Source organism: Lynx rufus, unplaced genomic scaffold (assembly GCF_022079265.1).
Source record: "Lynx rufus isolate CCGP_SWC_20201006 ecotype Redwood Valley unplaced genomic scaffold, mLynRuf1.p SCAF_19, whole genome shotgun sequence".
Classification (NCBI taxonomy): domain Eukaryota; kingdom Metazoa; phylum Chordata; class Mammalia; order Carnivora; family Felidae; genus Lynx; species Lynx rufus.
The window spans coordinates 5,875,643-5,897,733 of record NW_025814833.1 but is presented as its reverse complement, the minus strand read 5'-3'; the positions used below and the strand labels follow the sequence as shown (position 1 = coordinate 5,897,733).

The following is a 22,091-nucleotide window of genomic DNA, read 5'->3' as shown; positions in this document are numbered from 1 at the left end:
AATATGTTACAAATCTTCACGGAAGCCCAATGTCTCCTGCAAGTTTACATTCCATGAGTGTTTCACATCCCACCCATTTCTAAATAGTATGCTCTTTGAAATGACATTTTGGCCTCTACCATGAAATGTTAAATAAATCTAGGCGCTGAAGCTCTTCAGGCTGTCAGACTGAGAGGTTAGGACTGAGTGCTCACCACCCACAAGTCCTTTGAGGTGGAGAGGTAGCAAATGTACATCGTCTTGCCCTGCTATTTGAGATGTGTTCCTTTAGGTCGATGGTTCTTACTCTGACTGCACACCAGAATTACCTGGATGTCTTTTCAAAATGACTGGTGCCTGAAAGCCACTTCCAGAGGTTCTGGAGGTCTGCAGTGGGGCACCAGTAAAGGCATTTTCAGTAGCTTCCCAGATGCATGGAAAATGCAGCCAGGGTTAAGAACCACCTGCTTTAAGTTAATGAAACTGCAAATAAATGTTCCTTACTTTAGATTGCCATTTTTGTCTTAATATAGCTATGTTTAATCAGATTGTTTTCTTTGTAACAGTATGGATCAGCCTACTGAAGGAATGGAAATTTTAAGATTGCTGGGTTGGGGGGGTGGTGGGCAGGGAAGCCTAGAGAGGAAGGTTTGTGGTTGTGGAGCAGAGGCCCACCCTGGGCTGACAGGACAGCAACAGGAAGTGAAGTAGGGACTCAGAAAGGGAGATAAAAGGGAGCAAAGACAAAGCTCTGCACAGCAGGATTTTGCTTCTGGTTTCTGGCAAAGCAGGGGCAGACTCAGAGGGGGCATGCTGGGACCTCAGTGACAAGAGACCGAATGCGAGTGGGGGAGGAGGGCACGGCAACTGAGCCTGCTGCATATGACCTCTGACAGTGTGGAGTATTCAAAGATGTGTGTGGCACTCACGTTTGGTATAGCCAGCTGTTGGCATCTGAGGCATGCCACAGCAGCGGGTGGGGTATGACAGCAGGAGTTGCAGAAGGGCAGTGACTCAAAGTAAGGTAGTCTTGTTGCCTGGTGAGAGAAGTGTCTCAGCCAGCAGAAACATGAGAAGCAGGATCCAGGGTATGAACATAAATGGACTATCAGGACTTGAAGCAAGCTGCCTGCGGTACAGGGCACCTCTCCTGTCCCATCAGAAAGTGGGAGAGCTGGGGCACCTGGGTGGCTCAGTCGTTAAGCATCTGACTTCGGCTCAGGTCGTGATCTCACAATTTGTGAGTTTGAGTCCCACATTGGGTGAGCACGGGGTCCGGGTGAGTCCCACTTCTCTCTCTCTCTGCCCCTTGTGGTATTGTCTCTCTCTCTCTGCCCTCTGTCACTTGTGCCCCCTCTCTTTCTCTCTCTCTCTCAAAAAAAGTGGGAGATCTGGTGAGAAACCAAGCCAGAGGCCAGTGAGTATGGACTGGGACAGCAGGGCAGTGAGGAAGTTTACAGCACACCAAGCACAGAATACACCAGATCAAATCTCTGGCTGATTCTCTAGCCCCTCTCATCTGGTCGGACTGAGACTGCTAAAGTATTCGTAGCTGTGATCCGTCTTGATTGGAAAGGCACTGAGCTTTCTTGTGTGACCTCAGCTGAACCTCTTCCCTATTCTGCTGGACACGAGGCTACTTCTTACACTGTGGACCCCTGGTGAACCTTCAGAAGAGGACCTTTTGTGATGTACAAAATACGATGGTGACAGGGATAAAAAAAATAGTTGAGAGGTGGGTTTTGTCTGATCTGCTCACAGTAACAGTGACCACAACCCCATGTGGGTGTGGTAGTGAGGAATTGTGCTGGGGGGGGTGTGTGGAAGGGGAGAGAAAGCTAGTCTACTACTGGCTGGCGTGTCACTTCTCGTTTTTTGTAAATTTATGTTTCCAATTAAGAAGTATTGCTGGCACCTTACTGGAGTCAGAAGAAATGTCTTTCTCAGAAACAGGTCTAAATTGTGCTTACACAAGACTGAGACAATGATAAAATTTACTAGTAAAGATGATAATAACAATAATGAAAGTTGCGGGGCCCTTTGGAGGAGAAACAGCAGGGGTGTTATTAGATGCTGCCATAGAGACAATGAAAGCAATCATAATACCACTTTACATGTGAACAGCTCTCTACAGTTTACAAGGTATTTGCATATAGATAATCTCATTCCATCCTCAGGATTACCCAGAAGATAGGTATTTCCTTTCAAGTTTTACAACACCTGTGGGTCTCACATAACAAGTAGGTAGGTGTAGGCATTATTAACAACAAAGAATGGGGTAAATGAAGGCCCAGGGAAGGGGGGATTCAGCCTCTCCCAGATTCTCAGCTCATTTCCTTTAAGCTTCAAAAGCAATTACCAATAACCTTTGTTTCTGACGAAGTCAAATAGGAGAGATCGATCGTAATCAAAGACTAAGTCCTCGATTTACAGTCAGGGCTCTGTACGCGGTTAGGTAGGTTGTGCCCTGCACAAGAAGATCTAGCTGAGTGGGCATGAGGGCCCAAATCCAGTTCCTTATCTACTGAAACCACGAGCCCTGGTGGAAGTTTTGCTCCAATGGCATAAAAGAGCGTCCACTCACTCAACAGGGCACAGCACCTGTTGGATGGCAATTTCCCAGAAGAGGTGCTTTTGCTAATTCTCACAAAGGCTAGCAGGAGGCCTCGCTAAAAAGCTCTTTAGAGAACTTTTCAAATGGCTATTTCAAGCCCTCCTCTCCTCTCCTCACCTTTTTGCCTATCAATGCCTGGCTGATTGTGAAATCCTTTCAATTTGGGCTTACCAGGTTGTCGAGCTCTTGGGGATTCATTTAAATCCTTTCAAATTGGGAATGCTTCATTACAATATGATATTTAGTAAATAGGACACCGAGTGGTCTTCCCTTTTTTGTCCAAAATGAAATACCTTGTTACTATGTTACTGCCAGGGATCTGGCTAGCCTCTTCCCATCTATTGAAGATTATTGTACATAAAAAAGACAAAAAAAGAATAGCAACTTTGGTAATCGTTAATATTTACTGAGAGTTTCTTGTGTGCTAGTCATTTTGCAAGAGCTTTGTATAGACCATCTCGTTCAATTTTTGCAACATCCCTATATAGTAAGGCTAACTATTATTGAACACACTTAATGGATGACTCTTCGGAGGGCAAAAGAGGTTAAGTAACTTGCCTAATGTCACACAGCTAGTGAATGGGAAAGCCAGGCCACATACAAGCAGGTTGGTCTAAAGCAGACCTCTCAAACCTTGGTGTTTACCAGAATCCCCTGGAGGGCTTGTTAAAACATGGATTGCAGGATTCCTTCTCCAGAGCTGCTGATTCAGGAAGGAGAGCTCGGGAAGGGCCCCAGAATTTGCATTTTTAGCCAGTTCACAGTGGTGCTGGTGCTGTTGGTCCAGGGATCATTCTTTGAGAAACACTGGTCTCATGAAAGACTTACACTCTATTGCCTCCTGTCTCCTTGAGGTATGTCCCTAAAGCATACTCACTTGAGATCCTGGGTGCCATGGAGGGTGTATAATTCAGCTCTTCCATTTTTCTTTCTTAATTTTTGGGCTCACTGATGAAATTCCTTAAAGTGCCTCAAAGGTAGCAGGTGTTGGCCTGATTTTCCTACACTAATAACAACAGTGATGCTGATAATACTATGGCCAAGAACCTTACTGTTGTTAGGGAATTTGGTATAGGATTTGGTATAGATAAAAGTAAGTAAATGTAAATGGTAAAAGGACAACTTGCTTTCATGAATGGGCCTAATATCAGATAAAATGATTGAAGACCCAGCATAAGAGGAAATCTCTAAAGAGGTTTCCAACATTTAAGAGGCCTTATCTGGACAGCAGTTTGAAAATGCTGAAGAAAACATATGTTGCAAGGTATGGAAAAATAACAACTTATCTCAAGCTGGGCGGCAATGTGCAGGGTTTTATGGGGTATGAGAAAACACGGTCTGATGTGGGTGGAATGGCCATTAAAGGTAATGTGTGTCTCCCATTATGCAGAGCTTCTTGCACTGGTTCAACACTGGTGGCAGGTACTTAAGTGGTCTGTGGACTTAGAGACAAAAATGCGTGTGGGTGGGTGTCCTCAGCTGATACAAATGGTCACACATCGCCTAGTGCAGTGTTCTTAAGTTGTGCTTTCAAGGCCTTCTGCACTGAATCACATTGGGTGAGGGGGCAGAACTGGGAAACCTGCAGATTCCAGAGCCTCCTACGCTCTTCTTATGGATCCATTTTATAGACTGGCCTTGGAAGAAAGTGGAGAGGAAGAGGGTCTGAATGTACTTCTTTCACTGTATGGCCAGATGGCTGACTCCTGGGGGAATATGAGACTTGGGATAAATCACAGAGTATGCTTCCCCCTCTCTCAACATTTGTTAAAACGGAATAGGTTAAAATAAATGTCAGTAATGGGAAATGTCACAAAAGGACTAAAATGAAGATAAAGAACCGTTGAAGTGGTGGGGTGTTTCTGTGGATTGGGAGCAATACTGCAGGGTCACAATGTGAATATGACTCCTAAGGACTTCTTCAACACTAGCTAGTAGAACTATTTCCATTTCACAAGGTATGAGAGTGCACCCAGCTTCCTCCACTAAGGACTCTATAGCCAGTAATCTGTGAGAAAGAAAAAAGTGAACGTTGCCTTTTGAGAAACACAGATCCTCTATCTCAAGGAAATATCAGACAGAATATTTCAATATGAGAATTTCAATTTCCTTCCTCAAAAGGAGGAGTTGAGCAACTTAGTAATTGGCTTTTCCTGGAGTTTCATAATGTTTCTTTCTGCTATTGTTGAAGGTGAAAGAGATGATTGATCCTGGACAGCCTGCCATAATGGATACTACCGTATGAAGACGTAGCTGCTGGATGTCTTTCTAAAAAATTTTTATTTATTTATTTATTTATTTTGAGAGGGACAAAGACAGAGATGGAAAGAGGGAGAGAGAGAGTGAGAGAGCAAGTGCATGTGCACACGGGGGGAGGGAGGGGCAGAGAGACAGGGAGAGAGAAAATCTCATGCAGGCTCCATGCTGTCAGTGCAGAGCCCGATGCAGGGCTTGATCTCACAAGTTGTGAGATCAGGACCTGAGCCAAAATCAAGAGTTGGACGCTTAACCAATTGAGCCACACAGGGGTCCCATAGCTGCTAGATGGCTTGAGTGGGGCTCTGGAAGCTCAGAGAAAGTCCTAAGATTATATCTTAGTGAGATGGTATCTCAGGTGGATGTATCTCCTGGTCCTTGTGTTGGCTATCGAGTGGCTGACTGTTAACAATCAGGATGGAAACTTACAAATTAGCATTATTCAGTGATCACTCATTGACCCAGGCCTTGTCTAGGATTTAAGGTTTCTGTCTACTAATCCTTTCCTGACAACAACTTACAGGTAAAACCCCATTTTAATGAATGTAATTTTGAGAAATAAAACTATTTAGTAAAACCATCATGTAGAACAGATGCATCCACAAATCCCTTTCACAAAGCACTCAATCCATTAAATTAAATTGCTGTTGTTTGAATTCAGTATTGATGCTTTCTACTTTAGTCATGTTCAATGGCAAGGTCTTGCCATGCAACAAATGGAGGAGCCTGTGATCATACCTTCTCAAGGATTCCATTTTTTCCTCTGGAAAATAATGGGGGAATAAGAGGTCTCCAAGAGTCTTTCCAGCTATAAAAATTCTGACTCTTTGTCTGAAGTGTCCTTAGTGTGCCAATGGAAAAAAAATCACAACAAGAGATTAAGGTAGAGGGTAAGGTCTTGAGCATAGTTAATGACTCTAAGCATTAAGGACAAGTATGGTAGAATTTACTTGCCCAGCAAATATCACTTCAAATCCTTCCTCCATACTAACAATCCAAATATGTCCATGCCTCACACCTCAAGGAACCCACAAATGATATCCAAGGGTACAAACTTTCTGAATTTTTCAGGCGTTCGTTTAAACAATGTTCTTTGGGTTCATCATATGTACCGGGATACAGAGATAAATAAGACACAGTCCTTGACCTCAAGGAGCTCACAGTTTCATAGTAGAGGTTGACATAAATAAATAAGGGCAATAAATCTTGTAAGTGCCATGGTAGAAGTCAGTTCAGGGTATGACGGGGCTCTCCACCAGTGTGACAAGTCAGTGTCCTGGAAAAAAATTCTGTCAGATGGAGATTTGTGTGCAGGAAGCTTATTGTGGGAATGCTTTCAAGAACAACATTTGTGAGGGAGAGAAAGCAGTAGAATGAGGCAGAGAGAGGAAATGAATGGTCATGTCATCACAACAAAGGCCTCAGCCAGTCCCAGTGGGAACTCTGGAGCTGGGATGGCCCTTCAGAGTTGTCCAGAATTGAGATGAGGAAGGAGTTTTAGCCTCTATGCCCCCATGTTGACCAGTCATTGGATACAGGCTGATGCAGAGAGAGGGGTACAATGTGATAATAATAGTTTGACAGCCAGCTTGTCAGGGGGAAAGTAGTCCTGATTGGTAACATTTGCTGATTTCCATGGAGTGATTTCCATAATCACTCCCACCATGCTCAATTTCAAGCTACCAGTCTGAAACTAACTGGTGCACAAAACCCCCCAAAATTTAACCACAGGCTCTTGGGAACTAGCACAAGCCAGCTCTAGCACACTTCTGAGAAGGTGTGACCTTGTGAGAGGTGGCTCTCATCAGCTGAGGGCAATTCTCAGAGAGATGTTAGCTATCATCTTCTAACCCCCACCCCCAGCAGCTAGGAGAACCAGTGCTTCAGTCATGAAGGGTGCATCTGGGTGGTACACCACAGCACCCAATGCACGCGGTGTATGTTATAGTATTTGCTGTATTTCAACCAAAACAAGTCACTTAATTCCATTTAACACATTCCATCTAGTGAAGTAATGCTAATATTCTTTGAAATACAGCAAATGAAATTTTATCTCTTTTGGTAATCTTGGCCAAGTCACCTAATCTCTGTTTTTGTAGAAGAAAGATGCTAATACTGAGTAACTTGCTAAGGATACTGGTGGATGAATTGGCCAACTACTTAAAGGGCCTCACTTAACTCATTTTCCCCCCTCAATGAGTTTGTTAGTGGACTAATCTGACCAAACGGATTCACATTTAATGGTGTAGCCAAATTTAGGGAGTTAGATGTCTTTGGTTCTAGTTTGTCCTTCTAAATCCAGCTCTTGCCTTGTCAAGCCTCTTTCGCACTCCATTTCCCCATTATGCAACGTGTGGTTATGAACGAAGGAGGCTGAATTCCTAGTGTGGCTCATGAACTCGCTCCAAAGATATCCCAGAGTATTGGAAGGAAGATGTGAGCATCATACTACATGTAAAACCTCTTAGGGACATTATATTGAGGGAACTAATGGTCATTTGAAAACTCAGGTTACTGTGTGTGTGTGTGTGTGTGTGTGTGTGTGATTTAAATCATCTTCGTAACTTGCTAGTTACACCTTAAAACACTGAAAGGTATCAGCTGTAGGTCAAATGGGAAAATTTCTGGGGGTATTTAACCAGTGTAAAAAAGATTTCTGAAAATAGATGATGAAATATATAAATGCAAAAACCAGTCACTGAATGTAGTTAAGCATACTCAGTTCCTGAGATTAAAGGTTCCATGTAAGCACGTATAATTAATATTTACCCATAGCAATAGGACCTTGGCCCTTTCTGCAAAGAGCTCTGAATACTTGCCAGGCATTATCTAATTAAACTATTCAACGCACCTGTGAAATGCTTTGCACTCTGCATTTTAAAGATGTGCGCACTGAAGCACAAGTGGGCTTAAACTAAACTCATTTAGCATGCCAAGGGCGAAATTGGATAGAAGGCTTTCAGTCTCATGATCTTGCTTGCCATTCTTCAACCGTGGCTGCCTCTAATCCACTCTATTCTAGCATAGCTCTGCCAAACAACATAGCTTCATAAGTCAGGGGAGAATTAAAGAAGAGTGCAAAGTAATTCCAATTATAGGGAAGTTAGATTTTTAAAACTTGAGCCTGTCACCCACAATATTATTATCATTTACAGGAGAGTGTGAGTTAGTGCCATTCACTGCCTATACTGGCCATAGTAAGGGTGGAAACAGTTGTGCAAAATCTATTGGAATATATGTTTGCCAGAGCTGGGCAATAAACAGCAACAGTGGCTATGAGAGTCTCTCCTATCCTCTCCCTCTAGCCTTCTTATTCTTAGGTATAATAATAGCTGCGATTTTTTGAGTGTCATGTGCCAAGCCTATTATACGAATTGCCCTTCAATCATCACTACCACCCCATAAAGTACATATTTTTGATCTCCATTTTATAAATGAGGCAGGGAGAGAGGTAAAGTGATTCAGCTAAGGGTAGACAGCTAACAATAACTAGTGATGTTAAGGTATAAGCCTGAGTCTCCCGATCCCATAGCCTCTTCATTATGCTACCTCTCATTTGCTATAGTTGTTCTTGTTCCTGTCTAGTATTGGGCTCTGCAGGCTGTAGACATATCTGTATTGTCCCTATGCCTAATCCAGAGTCCCTGAACAAAGCCTTAGCTCAGGGCTTCAACATCTTGATCATCTTAGAGGCATACGATAAAAATAATTTAGCAATTGGTTGTAACACATTTATTTATTTCCCCTGGTCTGTGGTTTTTGGAAGTGTATTTTACTAACCTATTACTGCCATAACCTCCCTGCTTTGTTGGTTTCAGTAATCATCATGTGTATGCATTCGGCCTTGATTGGGGGAGAGACTCAGATGCATCTCTTGGAATGGGCTCATGATCTGAAAATGACTGATGGAACCTATGTCTTTGTTCCTTATGATGCCCTGCTCTACAGTTTACCTTATAAGCATACACCCTACCAGGTCCTGAGGAACAACCCAAAACTCCGGGAAGCCTATGATGCTGTGTTGACCATTACAGTGGAGTCCCAAGAAAAGACCTTCTACCAAGCCTATACTGAGGCAGCAGCTACACATGAAGTTCCTGAGAAGCTGGACTCAGATCAAGTAAGTGCAGATTCACAAGTTATAAGCAGAGGCCCTCAAAAATCGGGAAGGTAAATATTGTTTCTATCAAGAGCCTCTATTCCATAGGAAGCTCCATCAAGAACAAGCAGCCACACACAAATTAAAAACATCTTTTGTTTGCAGAAAACATTTATAAAACAAAGACACAATGCTGGAGAATATTTTTTATTGTCACACCGCCCACAATGACAGCATGCAACTATGAAGAATAAAGAAAATATACTTCAAAACAGGGAAACAAAGCTTTCATATATACTAGTGCTGTTCAAGGGGGCTAGAGAGAAGAAGTCTTATTTCTGACCCAAGTTCAACTATTTTGAATAGTTTTGAATCTATTCAAAGTAAGACAAGACAGCTGGTATAATGAGACTCTACTAAGTTTATTACTGATAGAACTGGTATTTGAGAATGTGGCTTCTGTCTTCTTGGAAGAATTTGAGCTTCCCAATACAGAATCTGAGGATTACCCAGATTTTTCCATCTAGTCACCAGCATTGCAGGACCACCACATATTCCTGCACCACGAGGGCATGCTTTCTGTAAAATGTACAGCCTGGAGGAGCATGGTGAGTGTTTCCTATAGGTAGCTGGCTCCCAAGAGAAAGAAACTAGGACAGTCTGGGCTACACATGCTTAGTTCTCCTTTCAAATTAACCAGTCAGATTAAGTCACTCCTCCTTTGTGGGAAGGAATGAGTAAGGGTTAAAGAGAGGTCAGGTGTTTTTTTTCTTTTTTTCTTTTTTCTAGCAGAGCTATCTCTGTATGAAAGGAATTATTTGGATTGGGGAAGAATTCCTCCTTTCTAATATGCAAGGCATAATATTTACACATGTATAAATGAATATATGTATAAACATATTTCATGTTCAAATCACAAACACTTAAGAGCTAGAAGAAGGTAAAGAAGTGGAGAGGGGACTGGGGTGCCTGGGTGGCTCAGTCAGTTAAGCATCCGACTCTTGCTTTTGGCTCAGGTCATGATCTCAAGCCCCTCATTGGGTTCTGACAGCACAGAGCCTGCTTGAGATACTCTCTGTCTCTCTCTCTCTCTCTCTCTCTCTCTCTCTCTCTCTCCCTCTCTCTTGGCCCCTCCACTGCTTGTGTGTGATCTCTCTCTCAAAATAAATAAATAAACTTAAAATCTCAAAAAAAAAAAAAAGGAAGTGGACAGGGGAAGAAAGCGAAAGGAATGGGGAGCAAAGACAAAAACAAAGAAGAAACATACAAAGAAGACAAGGAATATGAGAAGATGGGGAGGCCAAAGCTATCACTTAGATTTGAAAAAATACAGAGAGGGTTGTTATAGGTTGGAGGCCAGATGTAAGAGAAGGTAGTTATTTTCAGAAGTATTTAGAAGAAAACATAAGTAAGATTAAAAGTTCTAGCATTGGCTAGTATACTGTATCAGTTACAAAGCCTCTGGCTGCAAGAAATAGACTGTTCAACACAAAATGGCCAGTAATATTTTTTTTCAAAATTTGAAGCTATGGGAGCTCAAGAGTCAGTTAATTCATCAGCTCAATGATGTTATCAATGAACCAGGCTCTACTCATCCTTCCTCTTTATGAGCTATAGAGTGCTATCTTGACACCATGATTTGGTTGGTCTCATGGTCCCATGATGGCTGCCACAGTTCCAGACATCACTTATTATAGGTGGAACTGTCTACAGATAAAAATGGGGAATGTTCCTTTCTTGTGCCTCTAAGAGTGAGGAAATCTTTCCCAGAAGCTCCTCATGCAGACTTCTCTCCATACTTTCCTGATCATATTCGTGCCTTATATGCATACCTAAGTCAATAATTTAGAAAGAGGAACAAGACCATCATGATTGACCCTATGGCTGCCAGAAAAATGTGAACAGAATTGAGATTCTGTTAGTAGGGAAGAAGGCTGTCAGGTAGGCATCTGATTGTGTCTAACACTCACATTCTCCATGATATTCTCCTTTTTATCCACCCCTTTTCTTTATCCTGTGGACTGCTTGTCTCTCTGAACAAATGATTTAGATAAAATTTAGGTTTAGTTTAAGTATTGATAACGAAGATGTTGCCAATTTTTGTTCTAATAAAATAAAGTAGTGGAGATATTAACAGTACTGATTTTCAACTTTATTGCTACTGATATGTTTATAATAAATATTTCTTTTAGGAGACACATGTATTTAAAAACAAATGGTCGGTTTGGTCAAGAATTGCAAGAATCCCTCAAATTGCTAAGAATGGTTGCCCAAACCATTTGTTTGGTATATTTATCAACAAGCAAAGAGATGGTGAATTTTTTTCTTAATTTTTAAAAATGTTTTATTTATTTATTTATTTATTTATTCCCATTTTTTTAAAATTTTATTTTTTTAAAATTTACATCCAAGTTAGCATATAGTGCAACAATGATTTCAGGAGTAGATTCCTTAATGCCCCTTACCCCTTTAGCCCATCCCCCCTCCCACAACCCCTCCAGTAACCCTCTGTTTGTTCTCCATATTTAAGAGTCTCTTACGTTTTGTCCCCCTCCCTGTTTTTATATTATTTTTGTATCCCTTCCCTTATGTTCATCTGTTTTGTTTCTTAAAGTCCTCATATGAGTGAAGTCATATGATATTTTTCTTTCTCTGACTGATATTTGTGAGAGAGAAGAGAGAGAGAGAGAGAGAGAGAGAGAGAGCAAGCAGGGGGGCAGAGAGAGGGAGACACAGAATCTGAAGCTGTCAGCACAGACCCCAACGTGGGGCTTGAACTCAAGAACTATGAGATCATGACCTAGGCCAAAGTCAGATGCTTAACCGACTGAGCCACCCAGGTGCCCTGAAATGGTGAATTTTTATACTTTTTAGCGAATGGTATGGCACCACATAGATACAGACTGTCTTTTTAATTTAATCACAAAATTGAGGGAAGGCGAAAGGTGTGTGTGTGTGTGTGTGTGTGCATTGTACATGTATATGAACAGATATTTTGATACAAAAACTCAGATCTTCTTCTCTTAATATTTGATCCAATATCTTTGAGGTTGTGGAAAGCATAAGATAATTAAGGCAAAAAAAAAGAGACACCATTATCTTGGTTGCTAGGCAGCCTCTACTCTGCTTTAGACAAGAAAATAAAGAGAGCTAGAACAAAGAATCTAGATCTCACAAAACAGCTTGTTTTGAATCTAGATCTTATCTAACAGATTGTTTTGGATGCGTTTCCACCCCCACCTTGCAGGTGCCTATGCTATACCTTCATAACCAAAGATTGATAGAAGGATGAGACAATTATCTTCACATTTCTGATAAACAAAACCTCCTTTTCCTTAAATTATTTTCCTAAATTTTTGAAGGCAGCTGGTATAGCAGAAAGAGCATATGATAAGGAGTTAGACAAACATGGGTTTGAATCCCAGCTCTCACTCCTGCTAGCTGTGTGTCCTTGGGCAAATTACTTACACTTTTTTGAGTCTCAGTTTTCCCATCTGTAAAATGGGTTAGTGATCTACATCTTCTAAGATTATTGCAAAGATTAAAGAAAGTCACACTTGTAAAGTAACTATCTAAATGTCTGGCTCACAGCTACCTTCCTTTCCACTTTTTCTTCCCTGGGGCCAGAATGACCTTATTAATTCATGGTGATTTATTATCCAAGTTATAATCTGACTTGAGCTCCTTCTCAATATTCTCAGCTTTCGAGATGATTTTTGCTTTCAATTTTCTTAGATCAAATTATGTAGTTCATTGTTTGCTTGTCCCTGGCTCCTGTTATTTTTCCTGTGTTCACTCAACAGATCAACAATTATTTACTGGGCACCTGCCATGTCATGCACTATGTTGAACTCCGAGATAGAATAGTAAGCAAGATTTTTGTTCGTGGTGTGTTGGAGCCAGTTTACAAAAGCTGACTTTGTGCATCTTTTCCCAATTCTCTTTTTAGTGACATCATGTTGATAGCTAGAAATCAGGCACTGGGAATATTTACACCACAGAAATAGGTAAATGATACAAGAATATTTTTTTACTTCTCATAGAGTTAAACATTTACTAGTCCATCACTTATTCCTGATCTTAGGGGGCTTAAATTCTTGTGAAAAAGACAGTTAGGAAATGAATAAACAAATACATGAAAAACATGGCTGTATTTCTCTCTTGCCAATAACTTCCAGTGGAATTGAAATTTCTATGGATGGACTATATTGCCTATAGCAGGTTTGCAATCTCTTTAATTTATGCCCTTACTTCTTTAAAAAGTAAAAACAAAGACTGTCAAAGTGGTATGTGCACATAGTTTTAAAGGTCAAGAAATCCTAAAAAGTTTGTGTCAACAACGAAGCAGTCCCTAGGCCTCCCTCCCACCTTTCATCAGGAACAACCACTTTCTTGTCTTTTTGCTCTTTATTCTGGTATTTACCTCTGGGTTGTTGACTTTCTGTTACAGTTGAGGATTTTTAGCTCTTATATACTTCCTTACCCTCCTTCGAACTTTCAATATAATTCTGTCACAATTTTTAGTTAAATTCATATTTGGTATTTCTAATATTATACCTATCGAAGTATCATTTGTTGCTGATCCATGTAGTATAGTAGGTAACCATTCATTTCACATGTAACTTTTGATTTTTACTGAGGTTAATAATTGCTTTATTCTTTTTTTTTTAATTTTTTTTTAACGTTTATTTATTTTTGAGACAGAGAGACACAGAGCATGAATGCGGGAGGGTCAGAGAGAGAGAGGGAGACACAGAATCTGAAACAGGCTCCAGGCTCTGCACTGTCAGCACAGAACCTGACGCGGGGCTCGAACTCAGGGACGTGAGATCATGACCTGGGCCGAAGTCCGACGCTTAACCGACTGAGCCACCCAGGTGCCCCAGTAATTGCTTTATTCTTAAATTTGTTTACCTTAATTTGAATTTGAAAGTCTTTCCACACTGGCTGATAAAGCTGTAGAATTCTTGCAGAACAAATTTTATATATCGTAAAACCCCTTATCAATTTCATTTGTTTTTTTCTGAGGCTCTCTGTCTTCCTGTTCCGATCTAAACTTACTGTTCCCTAAAGCTTCTGCACAACTATTATGCTAAGATCTCCCTTTTCATCACCCTGGAAGGTACCTTTCTCCTTTTTTTTCTGTACTGCACCACTATTTCATGAATCTCGGGACTCCCTTTTTTTTTTTTTTTTTTTTTTGTTTACTCTCTTGTTTTGGTGGAGCACATTCTCTAGTGAGGAAGGTACACAGAAGGTAAATTTTTGAAATTTTGCATGAAAGTCATTATTCCAACCTCATTATTGATTGATAGTTTGAGTATATAAATTTAGGTTAAAAAATCATTTTCCCTGGGGTGCCTGGCTGGCTCAGTTGGAGAAACATGTGACTCTTGATCTTGGGGTCATGAGTTTGAGCCTCTCATTGGGTGTAGAGATTACTTTAAATAAATAAATAAAATCAAATAAATCATTATCCCTTAGCACTTTAAAGACATGGCACTTTGTCTTCTAATTTCTGTTGTTGGCATTGATAACTCCAATGCCATTGTTATTACTGAATCTTTGATGCAACCTGTTTTTGCTCCTCCTCATCTCCCCCAGAAGCTTTAAAGATTATCTCTTTATTCCTGATGTTATGAAATTTCATGATGATATTTGGATCTTTGACATATATTATGCAATATCTATTGTGAGGCCTTTAAATCTCATTCCACATGAGAAATTTTTGTATATTATTTATTTGATAATTTCCTTAACAACATTGTCTTTGTCCTCTCTGGAAACACTATTAGTTGTTTATAAGATTGTCTGGGTTGATTTTTTAATTGTCTGATTATTTCTCTTGTATCATCCATTGTTTTGTTGTTATTCTTCTTAAAAGAGTGCCTCAACTTTGCGTTCTCTTTTGCTGATTAAAAAAAAAAAAACTTTTTGCTATCAAACTGTTAATTTCCAAGTGTTGATCCTTGTTGATTGATTATTCTATTTTCATGGCATCCTGCTTTTGTTTTGTAAATATAGTATTTTGTCTTATTTCTTGTCAGATACTCATTGTACTTTCTTTGAAGTTTTTTTTTTCCTGTTTTCTGTGTTTTTCTTCACTTCTAATTTTTCATGCTTCTTTGTTTTGGTCTTTCTATTTCATGTTGGAAGCTTTCCTTAATTCTCTGGCGATCTTGGCTGTCCATATTTAAGAATGAAGCTCTAGGGGCGCCTGGGTTGTGCTCTCAGACAGCAGGCAAGCTGCCAGTGTCAAACTCAGCCTTCCTACCCAAGTAGGCTTTAGCACCAGAAAGGGCTTCCTTTGGGCCATATGATGGGTAACATTGTGTTCCAAACACTGCAGGGGAAAGACAACAAATTTCTACTTGAATGCTTGCTTTTTGCCACCTAAAAACCAACAAATGGAAGACTGGGAGAAAACTCTAACAGGAGTACGGTAGTCTCTTTATCTGGTTATGAAGCTAGGTGCCTTCTTAACAAATTCTAAGCAAAGATATGGAGTCTACTTCTAGCCTCTTCATCCTTATTTTCCACATGGTGGCAGTTCTTGGAAAGAGATCTCTACTTCTCCTGAATGTCACATTATCCTTTAGAATTCCAGAAGCACTTCAGATCTTCAAAACTCTTAATAAGCAATGATTTTTATAATTATTTTTAAAAGCAGTGATACTTAAATTTTTATATTTTAAAAACATGCTCGGGGCACCTGGGTGGCTCAGTCGGTCGAGTGTTCAACTCAGGTCATGATCTTGCTTCATGAGTTTGAGCCCCACGTCGGGCTCTGTGCTGACAGCTCAGAGCCTGGAGTCTGCTTCAGATTCTGTGTTTCCCTCTCTCTCTGACCCTCCCCTGCTCAAGCTCTGTTTCTCTCTCCCTCTCAAAAATTAATAAACATTGAAAAAGATTAAAAAAATATTGAAGCTCTAAACAACAGATTTGAAGTTGTATGTACATTACATGTTTGTTGGCCAATGGGCTTCAGTGTAGGGAAATTGGCTACCCAGCTGGGGTTGTTTGTCAATATATGTAGATCTTGCCTCTTGGGGTACACTTTTTTTCACAGAAGAATACTCCAGTCACCTTGGGAGTCATAATCCTGGCTGTCTCTATTCTAGGAGTCATGTTAGGGGAAGGAGACTGGGACTCTCATTATTAAGTATAAAGACATTAACTTTATCATTCCTTTTGGTGGCCCATGTAATGTCTACCTTCCTTTGGAGTAAGTTTCCCAGTTCTGGAGCTGCTCTGAATCAATTTAACCTGTTTTCTGCAGGAATCTGGCTTTCCTCAATAGAAGTGGGGATGGTGGATGTCGAACTACTTCTTATACAGCTATTCACACAGCTATCCCTCCTTTAGAGTTCTGCCTCACTCCCAATTCTGTAGTACTTGGTGCCTCTAATTCCTAAGCCTTTCTGGGACTCTCAGGGGGAAAATCTGCTTGTTGCTTACCGATATTCCCCTCTTCAGGTACTCAGGTTTAATCGCCCTCTACTCTGCTAAATCAGTTACCACTTTCTGTCTTCATATTCTGTGGTTTGGAGTTACTGATGACTCTTATTACTAACAAATATGGAGGGTTACTGTTTCTGTTCCTCGTACTCCTTGTTTGGGAGTGATATTTGGGAGGAGGAAGAGAGTGAAGAAAAAAATCTTGATTTCAGTATCTGTAATCAGGAAGTCATGAAAGATAAAAGAAGTCCCAAAAACGTTACTGGTGGATCTACCACAGTCAATTCATTAATTTAGCAAGTATTTATTAAGCTCAGATATGCCATGGTAGTTAGGAGCATGGGCTTTGAAGGCAGAGTGCTGTACATTTACATAAGTTCTCTATATCTTTTTTTCATTATTTTATTTTATTTCTTTTTTTAACATTTATTTATTTTTGAGAGACAGAGTGAGAGCAGAAGAAAGGCAAAGAGAGAGGGAGACACAGAATCCGAAGCAAGCTCCAGGCTCTAAGCTATTAGCACAGAGCCTGATGCGGGGCTCGAACCCATGGACCGTGACATCATGACCTGAGCTGAAATTGGACGCCCAACTGACTGAGCCACCCAGCCGCCCCACCTTTTCATTATTTCAGATTGGAAATAATAATAGTAGCTACCTCATAGAGTTGTTGTGAGGATTAAATGAGTTAATACACACAAAGAGCTTGCCTGGCACCTAGTAATCTCTCAATAAATGCGTTTATTATTACCAATTACCAGTATGAATGTTGTTCTTTTTATTATTATTGTGGGCTAGGCACTCTGCAGGTGATATCATAGAGAACAAAACAGAAATAAGGTCTTCCCCCAATAAAGGGGAACAGTTTTATCATTTCAGGTTGCTAAGAACACTGGGTCTAAATTTGGGATTTTTAGGGGTGCCTGGGGGGCTCAGTTGGTTAAGTATCAGACTCTTGATTTGAGCTCCCATCATGGTCTCATGGTTCATGAGTTCAAGTCCCACATTGGGCTCCACACTGACAGTGCAGAGCCTGCTTGGGATTCTCTCTCTCTCTCTCTCTCTCTCTCTCTCTCTCTCTCTCTCTCTCTCTCCTCCCTCCCCTGCTTAAGCACTCTCTCTCTCTCTCTCTCTCAAAATAAATAAATTAACTTAAAAAATAAATAAAATTGGTACTTTTAGGTGCACCTCGCTGGCTCTGTCAGTGGAGCATGTGACTCTTGATCTTGGGGTCGTTTGAGCCCTGCGTTGGGTATTGAGATTACTTAGAAATAAAAAATTTAAAAAAAAATAAAATTGGGACATTTACTTATTGGTCACAATTCAAGACTGGGATGACGTACTTGAACACTACATTTCCGGGATATTACCAGAGTTCTGTGCTCCTCTTCTGAAATGCAAACAATAGCAGCGATCATGCATTCAATGCTTGCTCTGCACCCGCTAGTTAACAAAAATGGTCTCATCAAATCCTCAGATCAAGCCTTGACATTAGGTATTATTATCTCTATTTTATGGATGATGAAACTGAGGCTCAGGGTAACCTGCTCAAGGTCATACAACTGGCAAGTGGCAGAGCTGGGATTTCGACAATAATCTGCTACTGGAACCTGACCATTTAACCACACGTTAGCCTTTCACCGTGTCCCATGTCTAATGATTTACTCACAGTAATATTACTAAGTGACTAATACTTTGATTTGAATGGGGTTTTAAGATTCTTTTCCTCTAACATAGGAGGTGATAGGGCTCTAGCAGGACTCATGGAAACAGAACAATAAATCAGAATGGAGAGATTGAGGGTGGCAAGCCAGTGACAAATTTCCTAAATTAGTCTCAGGATGATTGGGCAAGGATTGTCACTTTGTACCTTTAAGCTTTGGCACAAAATAGACTTCTGAAGTATAGTTTTAGTGCCTGCATCCTTTATTTTGCTGCATGCTTGTGTTCAGTAAACTTCTATTGGCTATAAATACATATTGCTGGAACACACATTTTGGATAATTTTTCCAAATGTGGCCTCATTTGACTAAGCAAAGGAAATCCTCTGGATTTCTCAGCAAGCCCAGGGGGGGACCTTACACTCCTGCACTGATTGTTTTCTATTACCTTAAATAAAGGTGCCTGGCATGGGGATGGTTGGCTGAAGGTGATGTGGTTAGGACTGAATGAAGCATTCCAGGATAGGGCCCACGAGACAGCTGTCAGAAACTGTTGCCTGCAGCTTACATTGGCTACAATCGTCTTTGTGCATCATTCAATAAAAAATAAAGGTAATGTGTTCACGAGTATCATAGCAAACAGATTGGGTTATTTGCCATCTCTTGGCAAAGTCCAAGGATTGAAATCATTCATTGTTGGAGGTACTACCTTTAATAACAGGAACTCAATTACCATTTGGTTCCTTGCTCTCTGCATGTGCCTGGATTTTTGTTCAAAAGTGATGTAGAAAAAAAAGTGATGTTGCCATTTTGTCCTTCAAATGATATTTTCCAACCCAGGTATGTTTCAATGTATGCTTCTAAGGACAAAATGCCTTGGAAGCCAGTTTTGTGTCTTTCAAGCACAGTAAATCTGAACTGATGATAGTCAACAACAGCATTGAACAAATTGAACAAATTTGAAAATCACTGCTCCTGACCCAGACCTTGTTCTCTGGGATACTACACTCCAAAAAGCCTAGGGTAGAGCTAGCTAATGTCACTGAAAAATAGTCAAGGGTAAGTTTCTATTGTCTTTCATTTATTCATAATTCAATCAGGTTCAGGTCTATACAACAGGCAAAACCAATAGACTGAGTCATGAATTGTTTCACCATTCTGGGCTGTGATGTCAACAAGGCCATGTGCCTGACAGAAGCTCCTGCCAATCCTGTCTTGCTTCTTTGGTGCTGTAGTCAGAAGCCAGGACAGAGGTTGTGGGTAGTGTCCTTTTTTCCCCTGTCCCACCTTCTACCTCTTCTTTTTCTCATTATTTGCAGCAGCTGCAGCTGGAGACCTTTTGTGACCAATGCTAACAGACTGTGAGTCTGACTTACAGGAAGGGGCCATTTCTACTGCCGAAGGGCTCAGTGGGTCAAACAGCAACACAGACCAGCTGGAACACAAATCTAAGCCCTCACAGTGAGAGTGGGCCATTGTGGCTGTTCTTCTTTTTTTAAGTTTTTATTTATTTATTTTGAGAGAGAGAGAAAGAGCGAGAGCGCACACGAGCAGGGAGAGAGGGGCCAAGAAAGCAAGAGAGGGCCAGAGAGAGAAGGAGAGAGGGAATCCCAAGCAAGCTCCACACTGTCAGTGCAGAACCTGACCTGGGGCTTGATCTCATGAACCGTGAGATCATGACCTGAGCTGAAATCAAGTCGGAAGGATGCTCAACCCACTGAGCCACCCAGGCGCCCATGACAGTTCTTTTGCAACTGAATGCTGTTGTTATGCTATTGTTAACCTATGCCCTTTCCTTTAGCTTCAGCTCCCTCTACCACACTTTTGTGGCTGTGGGTGTGTGGGCATGCGTGTGTGTGTGTGTGTGTGTGTGTGTGAGAGAGAGAGAGAGAGAGAGAGAGATATGATGGAGGCTAGAGTCTCCTGAAAAACAGGCTTCAGGTTTCAGTCATCTTGGAGAGTTGCCGTCAGTCAGCTCTAACAGGGGTCAATCCAAGAACACAAAGGGCAGCATAGCCTGGCCAGCTCAAAATCCTATAAGATGGGTCAACTCAGAGGTGAGGGTGTTATTTTTAATAGTTTTAATCTTTGCTTTTGGCTGTAGGTAGATGCACTCTCCTTCCCAGAAGGTTCTGTGCCTTTCAAAACAGAATACTAGCATTTTCTCTGCTTTCAGGGGCTTGTTGCCCTGTGGTATTTTACTCATTTATTTTACTAGTATTGATTTTATACCCCACCTTCCAACTTGAACTTATTGTCATAACCTACCAAAGCCCTAGAAAACAGGTGGGTCTTGCAGAAATCCTAAAGACAATTAAATGGAGCATCTGAGAATGTCAAAGGGAGAGTTAGTGGAAACCCCTCAAGAGACCTCAGTGTGTGCTAGGCAACTAAATGTGGATTCCTTGGTGGCAGCACATGCCATCCATTCCCCATGCCTATTTATTTAAAAAAATTTTTTGTAATGTTTTTTGACAGAGAGAGAGAGAGAGAGAGAGAGAGAGAGAGACAGAATCTGAAGCAGGCTCCAAGCTCTGAGCTGTTAGCACAGAGCCTGATGCGGGGCTCAAACCCATGAGCCATGAGATCATGACCTGAAATGAAGTCGGACTCTTAACCAACTGAGCCACCCAGGCTCCCCAGAATGGAGTAGCTTTTAACAAAGATGGGGGAAGACTCCTAGAGGAAGCAGGAAGATTTGAGGTGAAAATCAGGAGCTCAATTGTGGGTACATTGAAATTTGACATCCAGGTAGAAATACCAGAGCGAGCAGTTGACTTTTGAGTGTGGAATTTAGGAAACAGGTCTGAGATGGAAGTATAAATCTGAGATATATGGTATAGATGTGGTACTTAAAGCAAGGAGACCAGAAGAGATCACCAAAGGAATGAGTGTTGATAGGGAAGAGGACTAAAGACGGAACTGTTTAACATTCTAATTTTAAAAGATCAGAAGATGAAGAAAAAAAGAACATGTACAGTCCAAACAAAAATGTCTGCAAGCTAAATTTGGTCCCTGTACTAGACCAGGTGTTAGGAAATTTCACAGAAGTTCATGCCGATAAAAGAACACAGGTAACACCTATTTCAATCAAAAATGCTAAACTAAGAAACAGAAAACCTGGGTTCTAGTCCTGATTTCATGTCCAGGTGAGTGACTTGGAGAAATCACTAAACTACCTTGGGTCTCCCTTTCCTGTCTAAAAAGAAAGACAGCTAGACCAAATGATGTCCAAGGTTTAGACATTCATGCTTCTAGACATTTCAGGGAGGAAGAAACTGAAGCCCAGAGAGAGTGGATAAGTGACTTGCCCAACATCCTGGCATTAGGAAGAAACCACAGGCCAGTGTGTCTTCTTCTATGTTGTTTTAAGTCCTTTGTGTATATTAGAATACCTGGGGAGCTTTTAATAATAGTGATTACTGGGTCCCAAACCTAACGTGTCTCATTTTGTTGATCTGGGTTGGGTCTGGCATTGGTGTTTTTGACACTACTTGGGTAACTGAAAACCCTCTGCTCTACATTAACGAGGCACGGCAGTGTCTCGCTAGTTGCTGTACCTCTCTGCATCTTGACTTGTATTTCCAACATGAAAATGATTCACTCAATTTTAAACCCTTTTATTCAGATGAAGGTTGTTATAGGAGGATAGCTTTCTAGATCTTGTGAAACCAAAGTAGCAAGTATCAGCTTTCTCTGAAGCTTGGTAAAATGGCATGACCATAGCTTTATTGAACTCCATCCTAGAAATGAAATGTTATGGAAAACCATGAAGCCATGTTCTGGTGGGGTGGGGGGAGGAAGGAGGGAGGGATTGTTCTCTCTTTCTCCCTATCTTTTTGGAATAAAAATACAAGTTTGTTCCAAAAAATTTTTACTAGGTTAATTATCAGTGCATTGAGCATAGTACATGAGTATTGTTGCTTTTACTATGTTTATATAGCAGGCAAAGTCATGTTGTCCACCTTGGAAGCCTTAATGCTTTACAGTGGCTTCTCACCAAAGCTTTGCCACTTTGGACACC

At 40.9% G+C, this 22,091-nt stretch overlaps 1 protein-coding gene across 1 annotated transcript in view; it reads left to right on the top strand.

Annotated features, from left to right (window-relative positions):
• GUCY2F (guanylate cyclase 2F, retinal) overlaps positions 1-22,091 on the top strand; it is a 90,107-nt gene that overhangs the window by 2,344 nt on the left and 65,672 nt on the right. Inside the window, exon 2 of the mRNA XM_047082130.1 lies at positions 8,668-8,969. Coding sequence (XP_046938086.1) covers positions 8,668-8,969 — 302 coding nt within the window. The remainder of the gene's footprint in view (positions 1-8,667; positions 8,970-22,091) is intronic.